The 15,445-nt window shown below is 32.0% G+C and overlaps 1 protein-coding gene across 4 annotated transcripts; it reads left to right on the plus strand.

The window, feature by feature from the left end:
- The first annotated feature begins 365 nt into the window (after positions 1 to 365).
- LOC105208101 (sialin) lies at positions 366 to 14,878 on the plus strand. 4 transcript variants are annotated; one of them, XM_011177862.3, is made up of 11 exons: positions 366 to 567; positions 6,254 to 6,624; positions 10,170 to 10,357; positions 10,751 to 10,881; positions 10,967 to 11,072; positions 11,200 to 11,284; positions 11,367 to 11,587; positions 11,679 to 11,825; positions 11,913 to 12,045; positions 12,324 to 12,565; positions 12,811 to 13,029. In XM_011177862.3, the coding sequence occupies exons 2-11, from the start codon at positions 6,600 to 6,602 to the stop codon at positions 13,027 to 13,029; spliced, it is 1,497 nt and encodes a 498-aa protein (XP_011176164.1). In that variant the 5' UTR covers positions 366 to 567; positions 6,254 to 6,599. The 4 variants fall into 4 exon arrangements, with proteins under 4 accessions (XP_011176164.1, XP_039311189.1, XP_039311223.1 ...); XM_039455255.1 differs by lacking the exon at positions 366 to 567 and adding an exon at positions 618 to 1,025; XM_039455289.1 differs by lacking the exon at positions 366 to 567 and adding an exon at positions 14,170 to 14,876 and having other exon boundaries at positions 6,600 to 6,624; positions 12,811 to 13,028.
- Positions 14,879 to 15,445: the final 567 nt, after the last annotated feature.

Genomic DNA, 15,445 nt, shown 5'->3' on the forward strand with positions numbered 1-15,445 from the left:
TATGAAGATATCAAAACTGGGTGCTCCTTTCCATTGTATTAAACGTTATAATTTTAAATTATTAAATTATACGTTACAATTCATAATTAAAATGTATATTTTATGTGATATTACAATTGCAATATTTTTCACATTTACATTTTCAATGCATTTTATGTACAGTATTATAATATTTTAAATTATAATACGTCAAATTATAATTTTTTATAACAAATATAATATTGCGACTATAATATCGAAAGGAATAAATTCAGTGGCAATTGTCATCCTTTGTTCGCGCCATTCGTGTCGCGGCGGCGTGATACTCGTTGGCGAAAGGGAGCGGAGGGAGCGACTACTGGCGACTAGTTGCGGCAGGGCGCTTTAATTCCAGTCAATTCAGTCGTGTTCTAACCGTTCGCGTCACCCGTCGTCGTTCGTCGTGTCGTTCGGCTCGCGAGAAATGCACTCGAGATCCATCCCGTGACGAGAGAGAAAGAGAGAGAAAGAGAGAAAGACGTGTATCTCCGCGAGATCCAGGCAGCGCCGTATTCGTCACCGACGTGCTAGCTCGGATCGAATTCCCAGGTACGGCGACGTCCAGCACCGAAATACACGTGGCAGTGTTTGCCCGCTCTGATCGCGCCTGATCGCGCCGCGCGCGTCCTGCCGCACGTACACGGCCATGCTATCATCTTCCGGTATCGATCCCCATAAGGCCACGTTTTCGCGCGCAATCTTTCCCACGGGCGCACTCGGGGTAGTGCGAAAGGGAGATCCGGTTGCGAGTCGCGGCCCAGGAGACCGAGGCCCCTTGTGCAGAGTCCTATTTGAGCCTTGTATACTCGTCTACGAGTCGCTATTGACCCGCACATGAAAGCCTTTTACCGCTTATTATCGCGGCATCGCCGTCGGCATCGGCTCGCTGTGTTCAATCGTCATTGCCCTTGGCGACAAAACAATTATTCGGGCGTTTCTTCGAAGCGGCGCTTCTTTTTTCATTAACGGCGACATTAGAACTGTCGCATCAAAGAGATTCTGTTCTGGTAATAAAAAAAATCAATTCAGTTTTAATGAAACTATTTTTTAGTGCAGCATAATATATTATACAAAATATAATTGCGATAAATATGTGACATAATTTAATTATAATACATGTGAATCTCATCATTCACAGTCGGATGAAGTCAGTCCACTTTATATATTGTATCGAATAAAAAAGTTTAACGAATAATAGATACCGAATAATTATCGCAATAAAAGCTACACGTTTTGCGAAGGAATAAATAGGGAGAGTTTGCAGCTGAGAAAAGCAATCATTTTCTTCGGCGTGTCTTTAACGATAAATCAAGCTGTCATTTGACGACGTAATATATTTATGTTTACTGCTGACGACTCCGGCTTTTCATTGTGAATCTACATTCATAACGTCACAACGTGCGTATTGTGAGTTCTGTATACCGAAACAAAATTAGAAAGACAACGTTCTGCCAAATTCAACGAACGCATGTCGCGAAGAAGGTGCGACTTATCAGTCTGTTGTTTGTCTATACCTGTTGTGGCTATAACGAAAGTGCACGTAAATTTGTCTGTTGTTAAATTATAGTTATTGCCATATTCGTCCGTGTGACGTAACGAAGAACAAGCCACTGTATGATACGTTTTATCAGATAATGTTAGTATGAATTGCAAATATGTAAAGTTTTCGATATTGAGAAGGTAAAAGAAAAAGGAAAAGAAAAAAATAGTTTTCGAGCAAAACCGTTGAAACCCAAGCAGCAATGTTTTTAAAAATATTTTTAAAACATTTAAAAACCATTTTTAAAAACGTTAAAAATAATAGATTAAGTTTCTTTTATTTCATTAAAAAAAAAACATTTATTTTAATTAAGAGATAATTTTTAATGTTTGAACAATTTATATTTTAATATTTAAAAAAATATGTATTCTTTAATGTTAAATAAATGTTTTAAGAACATTTTAAGAACATTTGATATTATGAAATGATACATTTTTTCAAGTGTGAAATAAATGTTAAAATTATCTTTTTATTAAAATAAATGTTTCTTTAATGAAGTGAAAAGGACTTAACCCATTATTTTTAGCGTTTTTAAAAATAGTTTTCAAATGTTTTAAACATATTTTTAAAAACGTTGTTTGCTGCTTAAATTGGAATTACGCGAAGGTTATTAACATGATAAAATTGTAATCAAATTTACGTTATATAAATTGTGATATAACTTTTATATATTCTATATATAATTTTTACGAGTACTGATAATTATAAAAAAAAATATTGATAAATTACCCTTCTTTTAAAAAAAGGTACTATTTTGCGAATAAAATAAATGATACAAAAATTTATACTTATTTATTTGTAAAATGATATTGATAATGAATATTACAAACTTATTGTTGAATTTCAACGTGAATTTCATTGTGAGTTTCATCGTTCGAGCTTCTCGCATTTCCTCCATAATTTCATTGATAATTGTTATCACGCGAGCAAAATACACACAGTTAATGACGATTAATAACATTTTTCCTGCAATTGTACTCATTGTGTAAATTACATAAGATCGCGATTAATTGCTCTTCAAATCATGAAAGCAGGAATTTCGAAATATGCAACATAACTCTGACGAAAGCTCGAGAACTATTGCAAATTCCGCGATTGCGAAATTATCTGATATCGATAGCAACTTTCTTACCTGATTAAAATAATCAGCTTTTATAAAAAATGTTCTCACAATGTAGACAGCTGTGTGGACGAGTGTCATAACGTGTCATCGAATCAGCGAGTTATGATTAATTTTATCAACCGACCGTAGATACGTAATCGAAGTGATTCACACACTCGTAAGTTGAATAATGTTTGTGAGTGCAAAATCCCTATCCGGAAGTGTCCTGTTAAGACTATTTGAAGTAACGTGCCTTCATTGATAGTAGAAATACTAGACGTAGAAAATGGCTAGTGAGGAATGTTCGATAATTGAAAAATTTGCAAATATAATCTGCGGTTTCTCCAAGAAATTTCAAATAATGCATTACAATTTAATTTTCGTAATTAAAAATTGTTTTTCTTGAATTGTTAAAATTTATTTAATTTTATAAACTCGAAAAAGCAAATTATAATTTATTTAATGTCCAATTCAGTTAATTTACAGTTTACATTATAAATGCTAATTGAATTATTTTAAGTGCACCATAAAAAATTAGTGACAAAACAAAAGTGTTGAAATTATCGGACAATAATGGATGATTACGTTAAATAGTTATTTTAATTTATAATTCTATACTAATTAAAGTTTGCAAAATATATTATGTTTTATAAGTATAATATTTTAGTAATTATATTTTATATTGGTAATTGTCTACTCTAATGCCTGATCACTCAATGGTACTTCTTATGCTTGCTTACACGATTGTAATCAAAGACGAGGATTCATGTTCCCGTGTAATATTGCAGCGCTAAGTAAACAATTTACTTGGTTTCATGGTTTTCTTATCTCGTGTCCAATACGCAATTACCAAACAGAAGATTAAATCAGGAACTCCAGTGTTGAAAGTGCAGTGTCAATGAATGAGGAAAAAGCTCTGAATGTCTTCAGAATATCGCAGTGATGATAGGTCGATGAACGTTAAAATCTAGCAGTCTTATCGTATTTTTTCATACAGTCAACATTGCACAATGCGACACATAATTACAAACATCCGTCTCGTTCTTGCAATTTAAACTTTAAATTCTGTAAATATTTTCCAAATATTTTATGATTCACTTCGCATGCACGTGGAAAAATTAGAATTTTTTTTTTATAAAATGATGAGTTTAAAAATTTTACAATACGGTCCTCGAGCGTTTGAGATAATTCTTTTTATATTCTCGTTCATACATTATTTTATTTACAATAATCAACGAGCACAGCAACAGTTCCAAATACGTTTACCAGTTCTAATTAACGTGTTCTTCCAGAATTTCTCAACTTATAGCTAATTAGATTTAAATTCGTTAAGAACTCGCAGTTTCACAAAATCTACACACAATCGATTTTCACGTATCCTATAGACTCATCACGCGCGCAAATTACAGCATTGCACAAGTTCGAGCAACTTCAATGACGGATTAAACATAGGATCGGCACGTTATTACAATAGACGTCAATGTATAACGGAACCGTCAATACGGAAGCTATTTTACACGGAAGAAAATGTTCACTATTGCAGCTAGTTAACTAGTTTTCTAAAACTACTTACTATTGCGGTAAAAGAATTTGCCATTGTTACTACATCGGTTTCTTAACAAAGTATACTTGTTTTGTCTGATTATATCGAATACAAACTGAAATCTACCTTACTCTAGCTAAAGACGTAGTTGCAACAAATCGTTCATTTGCGAGCAAATGGTAGCACTGCCGACAGATGGAGTATTTTTTCATGAAAATCGCAGAGAATTTTTCATTTTAAACAAGAGGAATATTCTAAAGCAAGAGGATTCTGTTCCATGAAAGGATTCCTCGAAGTCGAGGCCCCAAAATTGGATTCTAAGATAAAAGTAAAATAAAATTAATTTGGACTGTACAATTTATATTATTTTCTATTTAAAAATTAATTCAGGAACTTGATGTACGGATCTACAATGGCACAATTTATTAGAAAGACCAACTTGGGTCTTACATAGTGATATTACATCTAATGATTGCAATGCGAGCTACCATAGTCATTCATTAAAGTATCTGCGGTAGTTAAATTTTTGTGACCCACTTATAACGCCAACTGCTGGTTAAATTTAGTTACGCTGTTAAAGTTTTAGCTATCCTTATGTGTTACAATTGGAATTTAGCTATCACACATAGATTTTTGCTACTACAATTAATCTTTCTTTCTGTTTAAGAAATTTACATAAAATTACCAAAAGATTGATTAATCTTGTAAAAGAATATGGAGAATAAAGATATAAATCGCGGTAAGAAAAAAAATAAAACTTTCAACTTACGATTAGAAAGAAGATTAGAACTAATTAAAATAGATAAATAGATATGTAAAAAAAATAGGTCAAAAGTTAGTAATTATCGGAATATATTTAATTTGACATGCTTAAGATAATATTTAGAAAATATTATCTTAAGCATGTCGAATTAAATATGAGTACTTTTTTTCATTTGATAACTGCTCGCTTTTGACCTATTTTTTTTTACAATTCCATCGTTTACCTAAACGAGCGTATTAATTTATAATTTTGAATATATAAAAACTTTCAATTTTTTATAAACTATTCAATTTTTTATAAATTATTTAACTTTCACTCTTTATCTTTTCTTCTCTCACATGATCAATTTACCGCTTTATTAACTTTGCGACTTTGATTCTCGTGGATCGACCGTTTCGTCCTGACCCTTGACTGGAGCATTGAAACGTCTTGCGTAACTACATTTAAATGAATTCCATAGATTCATCTCTCTTTCGAACTGTGAAATCCATATAAGAAAGTAATATATAAAGATAAAAAAGAATGTAAATAAGAAAATAATTAATAAATTTCTGAAAAGCAAATTTATTCTTTAGACACCGGAAAAAACTTTGTCGAAAAACTAAAATGTTTCATCCGATACGTTTAACTAAATATCAAATTTAAATATTGGTTTAATTAATTTTTAAATAAAAAATGTTAATGATTAAACTATACCTTTCTTTATGTAATTACATTTTTCAATAAATTTTGTTTCTCAGTTTACGGTTCTAGGAGAACGAATAGAGACATCTAAAACAAAAAAGACAATAAATTGATTGGAGATGCAAACGAGAACAAATAAACCAATTTTCGAAAATATTTTTCTTCGAACATAATTCCCGTCAAAGAGACTATCTATATATTTTCTTAAGAAATTAACAGTAAAACTTCACATAGGATTTAAAAAAGTCGAAATGTTGTCTTGTAGATAATTATATAAAATTAAAGATATTTTATCAAATTGATATCCATTTTCTCCATTTTCTTTGCTTCTTTACTTGGCTTTTATACAAATTGTTATTTTATTGAAATTCGTACGAGCTGTTCATAATATTTTGTTCACGTAGGATTGTTCAGGTTCCCCAAATTCGCGCCTGCTCCAATTTACAGTTGTCACATTGTCACTTCCTCGGTCCAGCACGTGGTCACGCGACACAATATTGCGCAAGCCCAGCCGACTCCGAGATCGCGATTTAAATATAGAAATCGCGGGTTGGTGTACGTGCCGCGAATGTAGCAGCGGACAGTAAGCCGCGTGTTTTTCAGGTATCCTCGTGACCGAGGGCATCCAGGAGGACGTAAGAAGCGCCGAACGTTCGTCAACGCGTCAAACGCGTAGGTGGAGGCGCGTCTTCCACCGACTTCGAAATCCGCGGGACGACAATGACGCAACACGACCGACTGCGAATCGATTGAACACCGAAAAGCGGGAAGCGAGCCGGCCTCAGTCGCGAAGTCGACCGCCGATCGATGACAATCCCAGCCTGCTGGCAGCGCTGAAGAATCCGAACGTGTGAAAACCTTCCTTCTTCCTCGTCGGCACCGCGTGCGCAACATCTCGTTCTCACGTTGATAACACATTTGCGACGTACGTTCGCGGCAAACGGCGAAAATGGCTCTCTTCCGGAAGTTCAACGGTAAGTACTGGCCAATTGATGATTGTTAACTTCACTGATGAGTTGTGATTTCATCTACTGTCTTGCGTTTTTGCTGCTTTAAGTGCAAACGTTCGTAATCCTACTTATAGATTATTTTTGCATGGACATTCTTGTGTAAAATATCGGAGGACAAGTATCTGATATCGATAATATTCGAAATACGTGTATTTAAATTTTAAACTATATCGGTTTCAATTTTTCGCTGGTAAATATCGATGGTTCAGTGTGTTCAATATGTTCGCCAATATATATTAGCTAGTATCCCTCAGACTTCAGTAAACAAATTCCAAAGACGCATATATTCTTTTGCGAAGTTAAATATAGAACATGAATAATGAAGACAACGTGCATAACCGACATGATCACGTATGAACATTGCAATTGCACGTAGTTAGAAAGCAACTGTAACTTACCTCGTGTATCTTTTAATATGAGCGTGTTTTTATTTATGCAAATGCATTTTTTTTTTAATTTTGTTTCCGAAAAGAAAAAGAAAATGATAAGTATCATTGGAAATGATAAGCATTACGTAATCGTCTGCGTGCGTGCATTCGGCACATTCGTGCAAAAATCCCGGGGAGCGATGATACTGAACGATACGCACGCCTCCATGACGTGACATTTCGATCCAAACGGAAATTCAAATTAGCAAACGTTGAGTATCGCATTATGTGAACGCGTCGTACCGTCATGTATAATGCATTGGTATTTTCTGATAGTGCTTCGACGAAGCGCTTCCATGCAAGTTATTCAATTTCGTACAAAGTATCTGTAACTCGAGCTGCTACATCGTGCTAGTCGCTTTGCAAAAATAGACCTATGAAATAGGCAGATCACTCGTCCACGGTCACCTCACGCTAGCACATTTTTCGTTCTTAAAAAAATTATATAACATGAATCAATATTTATAGTACGCGCGATTTATCGAAGTTGATCGGTATATACAGAGTGCGCCAGAAACGCCGATCTAAATCTTTGACGGCGATTTCTCTTGTGACAAATTTTTAGTAAAATAATGTAATGAGTTTGGAAAGAGTCAGTTTTATTATTTAGGAACAATTTTATTAAAAGTTACAATTATACTTTTTCACTTAACATTTTAATTCTTTAATAATCTTGAACTAAAAGTTTTTCTTTTTGCATTTATTATGTAAAATTTGTTATTTTTACTTTTGGCAGTAATTTTATGAGGAAATATTATTTTTTTATCTTCTCCATTTTTTAACATATTTTGACAATGCAAGTTTAACTATATTTATTTATTTATTTTTAAGTATATGATTTACTTGAAGTTGTAAGAAGGGTTTTAGCTTTCTATATAAAACATTTTAAAATTTGGTTTACTAAATTGTTAACAAAACAATTGCAACAATAAATCTTGGACACCCTATATATTACAGTTGTAGGCACGTTAATGAGGTGAATGACTTGCGTTTAACGCGTAGGGAATCACCTGGAGCACTGTATCGTGATTTCGCCATCTAAACATAAATACAATATTTTCTACGAAATCTGTGTATGAGTGAAAAAGAAAGAGAAAATGTGTGCGTTAATGTTAATATTAGCATTAATGAATTATTACAATTGATACATGATTTATTATATACGACAAAAAATCTTGTATTATGCAATTCAAGGTGATTTAAAATATTGTTTGCTTTGTCGTTTTGCATAATGATGTTGCATAGTTAGTTTTTTCTCTTTTTTTATAACTGCAACTTGATACAATTTAAATCGTAGCTTGTGATTGTATTTGTATACGTATGTATATATGTTATTACTACACGTGATAAATAAAGTGATAAATAACAACGTCACATTATTTTTGTCGATCGTTAAATGCGTGTCGTTTTCTGACCTTTGAACATGCGCGTAGTTATTTAAACCTTCAATAACACAGAAAACATACAGATGTAATATGTAGTGAGACGTCACGAAAAAAATAACAATGTTTTTACAGAAATTAGATATTACATTGAAATGTTCAAGGATTACGTAATACGATAAAGAATTCATCATAAATAAAATAAAATTTTTATTTATAAGATAATAATTTTTTCAATTAAATCAAGAATTTGAAGATAATACTTATAATCTTATTTATCATTGTGAAGTAAGATTGTAAGTATCTTGTGATAATGAAAGAATTTTTAATTAATTTCGTAAGTAAATTAATAATATTATTATGTTTTATAATAAATTTTAATAAAAATTTAATGCAACTATTACGTGTACGATTAAAAATTTATTATAAGTTATTTTTTGTTGTCAAAAGTGTTTATTAGAAGAGAATTAATTTCCAATTTATCGATCAATCTGACTAATAAATAGTCTGCAAGTAATTCATAATATTCATACATTTGAGAGAGATATTGCTTATATCAAAGTACGAAAATGTTAAACAAAGTCTGTTTGTTCTTTCAATAACAGCAGTTGATTTAAAAATGAAAATATCGTATCATACGATACGGGAAAAGATAAAGAAAAATGTCTTTATAACACTAGGCATGTTATGTGTGCGCTATCGGTTCGATTCTCGCTCATCGTGCTTTGAATTATTAGCAATTCAATAATACTACGTGTTATCATTAAACGAGAGAGAAGTAAAATGTTCGATCAAACATGTGGTTATGCGCGGTGACCTTGTGAAGTTCTCGCAATCTGCGTTAATGCTTTTCCTTGAACGGGATTCTCTTGAAATATAGTCAGGCTTGTCTACGAGCTGCATCTCAAGTGCATTTGGATAATTAATTTTACTGTTTGATAGTGCACTTATTAATTATGTTTGTGAGATACTTTATGTTCTATCATGTTACTAAATTGTAATAATAAATAAAAAGATAATGACAATAAAATTATTAATACAACATATTAATTTAATTAATAATGACAGACATTTTATATAAATCTCAGAAAATATCCTTTTATTTGTGTCTTTTGTCTTTTAATAGCATGATTATTGTAAGATGGGCAAACAATTGCAAACTTCACTTTTTCATTGTATCATATACTTAATAGAACACAAGATGTTTATGGTAAGATGTCAAAGATATATCGTTCATTCTTGACTATTAGGAATTATGTGCCGATTCAAAGGTCATTCTTGACTTTACGTTGTGGAGAAGCGAACAGAGATGTTTCGTATTATGATCCGCGTATTATTTCAACATAATATATATACGAGTACATTAATAAAAAATCAAAAAATTAATGTAAATAGACATGAAAAAGATTTAATGACTCTACTAGTAATAATAATTAAAATAATGCAATGATAATTTGCAACCTGAAAATGTATTCTTGAGAGTTTGATCTAAGAAAAATGCATTACAATCACGATATATTTTAATAATAATTACAAACTTGTAATTATTTTTTTTAGTATAAAGAATTGTTTATTAAATCACACAGTATTACTAATTGTTAATAAATTATTATTTATATACAAATTATATATTTAGTAAATTGCTATAGTTATCTTATTTTCCTGGCTCTCTAGCAACAGGTATTTATGTGTATTACAGAAAAGATCCCTCGAAGAGGAATCCTGGGGGCGATGATGTTTCTGGCGTGTATGTTTTCCTACGTCATTCGTACCAATTTATCTATAACTATTGTAGCCATGGTAAACGCTACAAGTAAAAACGGTAGCGTCGGGCCAGCGTGTACTGTAGCGGACTTTAAAAGCAATAATACCGCCGAACTCAAAGACGTAAGTCGCGTTTATGAAATTTATGGATTGAATATATCGTCATAATCCAACTATTAATAAAAATGTTGCAAATATTACATTGTACAGTCGTGAGCTAAAAGGTTGCAACACATTTTCTTCGATGGTTTTTGGAATGTAGACTTGTTCATCGAACGGCGAACATAATTGGGTCTTACCTATGGATCCAACCAATTACGTTTGCCGATCGATAAGCAAGTCTACATTCCAAAAACCATCGAAGAAAATGTGTTGCAACCTTTTAGCTCACGACTGTACATGTGGAATGTAATACAGATATTACAAGCAATGTCAAAAGATATTTTTTTGTGTAATAAAATTATTTTGTAAAAAGTGTATGTCCCGTAAATCTATTTTTTTTTCGTTACATTTTAGTTTGGAGAGCGTTTCGAATGGAATCAACATATCCAAGGGCTGTTACTATCGGGATACTTTTACGGTGTCCTGCCGGCTAGTGTACCAGCTGGACTCTTAGCCGAAAAGTACGGAGGCTCTAAAGTAGTAGCGTAAGTATAATCGAAATAAATTAATTACTGATAATCAGCTGTATATTTGTTTTTATTATACTAATTCATTACCTTTGTAACATAGATTTGCCACGTTGATACCCGCAGTATTAAATCTTCTGATGCCTTGGGCTGCTACTGTCCATTACGGCTTTGTTTTCGCCCTCCGTTTTGTAATGGGATTTTTTGGAGTAAGTCATTTATATCTTTTTCAGATGTATTATGAAATTATTGTGTTCAATAACATTATTAGTAAACTACATGAATTTTTAAATTGAATGTATAAGCTTTCATTAAGTGTAATATATTAATTGATAGGGCGCCGTTTATCCTGCTCTTCATGCGATGATTGCTAGGTGGGTGCCGCCTGGCGAGAAAGGCATGTTTGTGTGGACTATGCAAGGTATTATTTTTTTACTCATTTCTTCAACTTGAAAAATTATTTTTGAAAATACGTGTATTCGCGTATTTTGTTTTTTTTTAAGGTGGTCCATTTGGAACTGTAGTAACATTCGCTTTATGTGGTGCGGTAATCAGTGCTTACGGATGGAAAGCTGCATTTTACGTTACAAGTGGGCTTATGTTAGTTTTTTATGCTTTATGGGTATTTCTAATATACGATACACCAGAGTTGCATCCTGGTATCACGGAGAAGGAGAAAACGTACATAAAGGAACAAATAGGCACTACCGTCTCGAAGCAAAAGGTGCTAAGTACATTCTTTGTAAAATAAAATATTAAATAAAAAAAATAAAAATAAGGAATAATGTAAAATAATGTTTTTATCTTTTATACAGGTTCAGCTACCAGTAAAATCGGTTGCTACATCTCTACCGTTTTTAGTACTATTATGGGCTCACTTTGCAAACATGTGGGGTATTTATTTCATTGCTACAAACGGACCCAAATACACATTGGAAGTTCTTGGTTTTAACATGAAATCGGTATTGTTCTCGTAATTTTGTTTTATGAAGAATATTTTAATAATTTTTATCTTGGTACTAAAGACGTTCCTAATATTTTATGCATAGGGTGGCGCAATAACTGGCTTACCTTATATAGCTAGACTCGGCGCTGGAGTGTTATTCGCAGCAGCGGGTGATTATGTGCGAAGAAGGAATTTCTTATCTTTAACCTGGATAAGGAAGATATTTATGCTGTTCTGTAAGTAATTTGAAATATATAGTTTCTCTGTCGTTATGATTCTGTGTTATTGAAATGTCTATACATGGACATTTGTTATCTAATCCATAATCACAAATGTGACTGTTAATTTGTAACTTCGGAATTGTGTTATTGAAATGTCTATACGTGGACATTTGTTATCTAATCCATAATCACAAATGTGACTGTTAATTTGTAACTTCGGAATTGTGTTATTGAGATGTCTATACATAGACGTTGGTTATCTAACCCATAATCATAAATGTGACTGTTAACAGCTCACATGGGACCTGCAGCTTGTCTGGTAGTGATGACATATGTCGGTTGCGATGCCACAACTGCGATAATAATGTTAATATTGGCGTTGGCCTTCAATGGGGCCGCTTGCCAGACCAGCTTACAGAACCATCAAGACCTGGCACCGAACTATGCCGGTTCTTTGTACGGAATTATGAATACATTTGGCAGTTTCCCCGGATTCATCATTCCACCTATTATCGGCGTTTTAACCAATGAAAGGGTATGTTATTTTTTTACATTAAAAATATAAATTGAATTTCTAATCTTTGAAAATATGAATCATTCGAAAAGTGCATATAAAATAATTTTATATATTGTTTACATTTTTATGCATTTATTTTATATAATATACAGGTATAGCTATAGATATGTTTTATATCATTTTTATTTATATTTTATATTTTTTTAATTATTTGATATATTATTCATTATATTATTCTTTATTAATATGTTACATTTTTATAGAACGGTGTAGAGGAATGGCGTATAATGTTTTGGATATCGGCGGTAGTGTTTACATCGGCAACGGTTCTCTTTTGGCTATTTGGATCTGCGGAAATTCAGCCATGGAACGATTCGACACATACTAAAGTGCCTACTGTTTCCGATGAAGAAAAACAGATAAATGAAACGACGACGAAAGATGCGGTTGATACAGAAGCTGAGGAAAATGAACGTCTCTAGTGAGTTAAGAAATGAATAAATTAAAGAAAAAAAAAAATATATATATATCCACATGTACAAAGATTAATTAGTTCAATGTCGGGAAGAGAGTGCATCTGAGGTTACTGTAAAATTTAATCTTTGTTAGAATGTCATATTTTATACATGATTACAGACCAACGTTTGTACAGCTTTTAATTGTTAATGCGTAGCATAGTAATCGCTTATTAATATACTAAAACTTGAAACAGGAGAATGGAAATAATGTACACAATATTCGATGTAGAATATTCATTATCATAATACATTTAGAATATTCAGTTGCAGATACACGTTGCCAGAATATCACGACATATCTTTTGTCTTAATCCGATTAATTTTTTTTTTACGTGAAGTTATTTTTCACGCTCTTTTTTTACTGTTACTATGTAAGACTGTGAGAGTTAAAAATTTAGATTTTGTACACTTTTTGTAACTCTCAAACTTGTATAAGTTTGTATAATCTCAAATGCTTAAGTATTTATATGTCTGATATTACGCTTTTGTCGCATTCGTACACTTGATTGTCACGATCGTAATCGTTAAATACCCACGGAAGAGTAAACGTGGTATTCAAACAATGTAATGTATCAAAATGTAAGAATACTCTGTAGTGCATTTTTTATTTCGTGCCAAAGTACACGTATGTTGCTCTCATTAAACACTCGAGGAAACTGTCGATATATCTAATACTAGGTTGAGGAACCTTGGCACTACCTTCGGGTCAATAGACGGTCAAGGTTACTCGATATTATAAATACATTACAGTAGGTACATTAAATCAATATATATGATTCTTGTTATACGTAATAAACATTTTTTTTGCGAAGCGATTTCATAACTGTGATAAACATTGGCAGTAATTTACGCACAACGGTTCAATCGCGATTAACATGATCTCAGTTCTTTGAGGTCATGTACCATTTCAAAGGCATTTTAAACAAATACAAAATACATTGAATACGAGATTGCTCTTTACGTAATAATTTTTTGAGCCTCATTGATCGCGTATAACAAGAAATCTTCTTATATATTCTTCCCGTCGTTTACGAGCGCTCAAATGTGTACAAATGTGTAACTGTAGCGATAAAAGCAACTCATCTTCTAATTTTCTTTTATCAGATGTGTGTCTGTGAGAAAGAGAGGGCGAGGCGACAATGTCAAGATAGAATTTTTTGCATTCAGAGAAAGACATTACGCTCGTGAATAAGCGGAGAAGAAATGCATTGTAGATCGTGAAAAGTGTTATTAGTACAATCGTACATTAGAAATTGTACGTTCGCACCGTAGGAAAATATAAGAGATGCTAAATGCGTTGTTCCTACATTTGAAAAAGACGATCATTGTTCAAGTTGAATTTTCAACGCGAATGTTTATCGTGCTGTCAATAATAACGTTACTACGAATTAAGTTGAAATCCGTGTGAAGCAAGAATTTAGCAATAATATTTGTTGCTCGTGTCAGTTGTAAACAATGATACATGAAGATTACAACTCACGCTGTTTTAAAGTAAACAAATCATAGCGCACGTAAATGTGCGTCATATTATTATTGATTGTTAAGTTGTATACAGACGTACACATTATTTATATAATGTATAATACATCTCATATCATTACATTTTTCATACTTTTTTTCACATGTTTCTCTAATTAATAAGTTATGACAGCATTTGTTTTATGAATTTTACATAGTAAATTATAGCGGATTTACACGTATAAGAAATAATCGAATATATTTTGTGCGATTTCATTACATAATGTAATAAAAAAGGTCATGTATCCACAAATGGTCAAATTTATTATTTATTAAATTTTAATTATACAAAGTTTTTGCTTTTCTATCTTTCTTGATTTTTAAACTAATAAACAAAAGAATGAACGAACTTATTTATCGATCTAATTATGTATATCCTTATTTATATATTATCTATATTTCTAAGAAAATTCTTTTATACAAACTTTTTTCTTTATTATAAAATCAGTGTATAATAGATATCAATTTTATGCAAAATTTAATTTTATTGATTTTTGCTAATAATATCTTATAATCTTCAGGATTTCAACAAAAGTCAAGCAGAAGAAGCAGTTCTAAAATCGACTCTTGGACTTTGCGCAAGTTTTACCGTTAAAATTATTAATAGGTTATCTGTGACATTGATCTAGTTCTAATAATGTACATTTTTCTATATTGCAAATCATGCATTTCTCGTTTGTAATTTTATCGAATGACGTTCTTGTGTTGTCAAGAAAATAGCGAGGTAAGTGTCACTAGTACAAAACATGTTCTTTAATATCTGCAAAGCTTTCATTACTTGCAAATATTTGGAATACTTTCGGATTGACAATTTTGAAATTGATCTTGTAGTGCTCACGGTAACGTTAGTTGCTCTACTAGC

The sequence above is a fragment of the Solenopsis invicta genome, chromosome 1, assembly GCF_016802725.1.
Source record: "Solenopsis invicta isolate M01_SB chromosome 1, UNIL_Sinv_3.0, whole genome shotgun sequence".
NCBI lineage: Eukaryota > Metazoa > Arthropoda > Insecta > Hymenoptera > Formicidae > Solenopsis > Solenopsis invicta.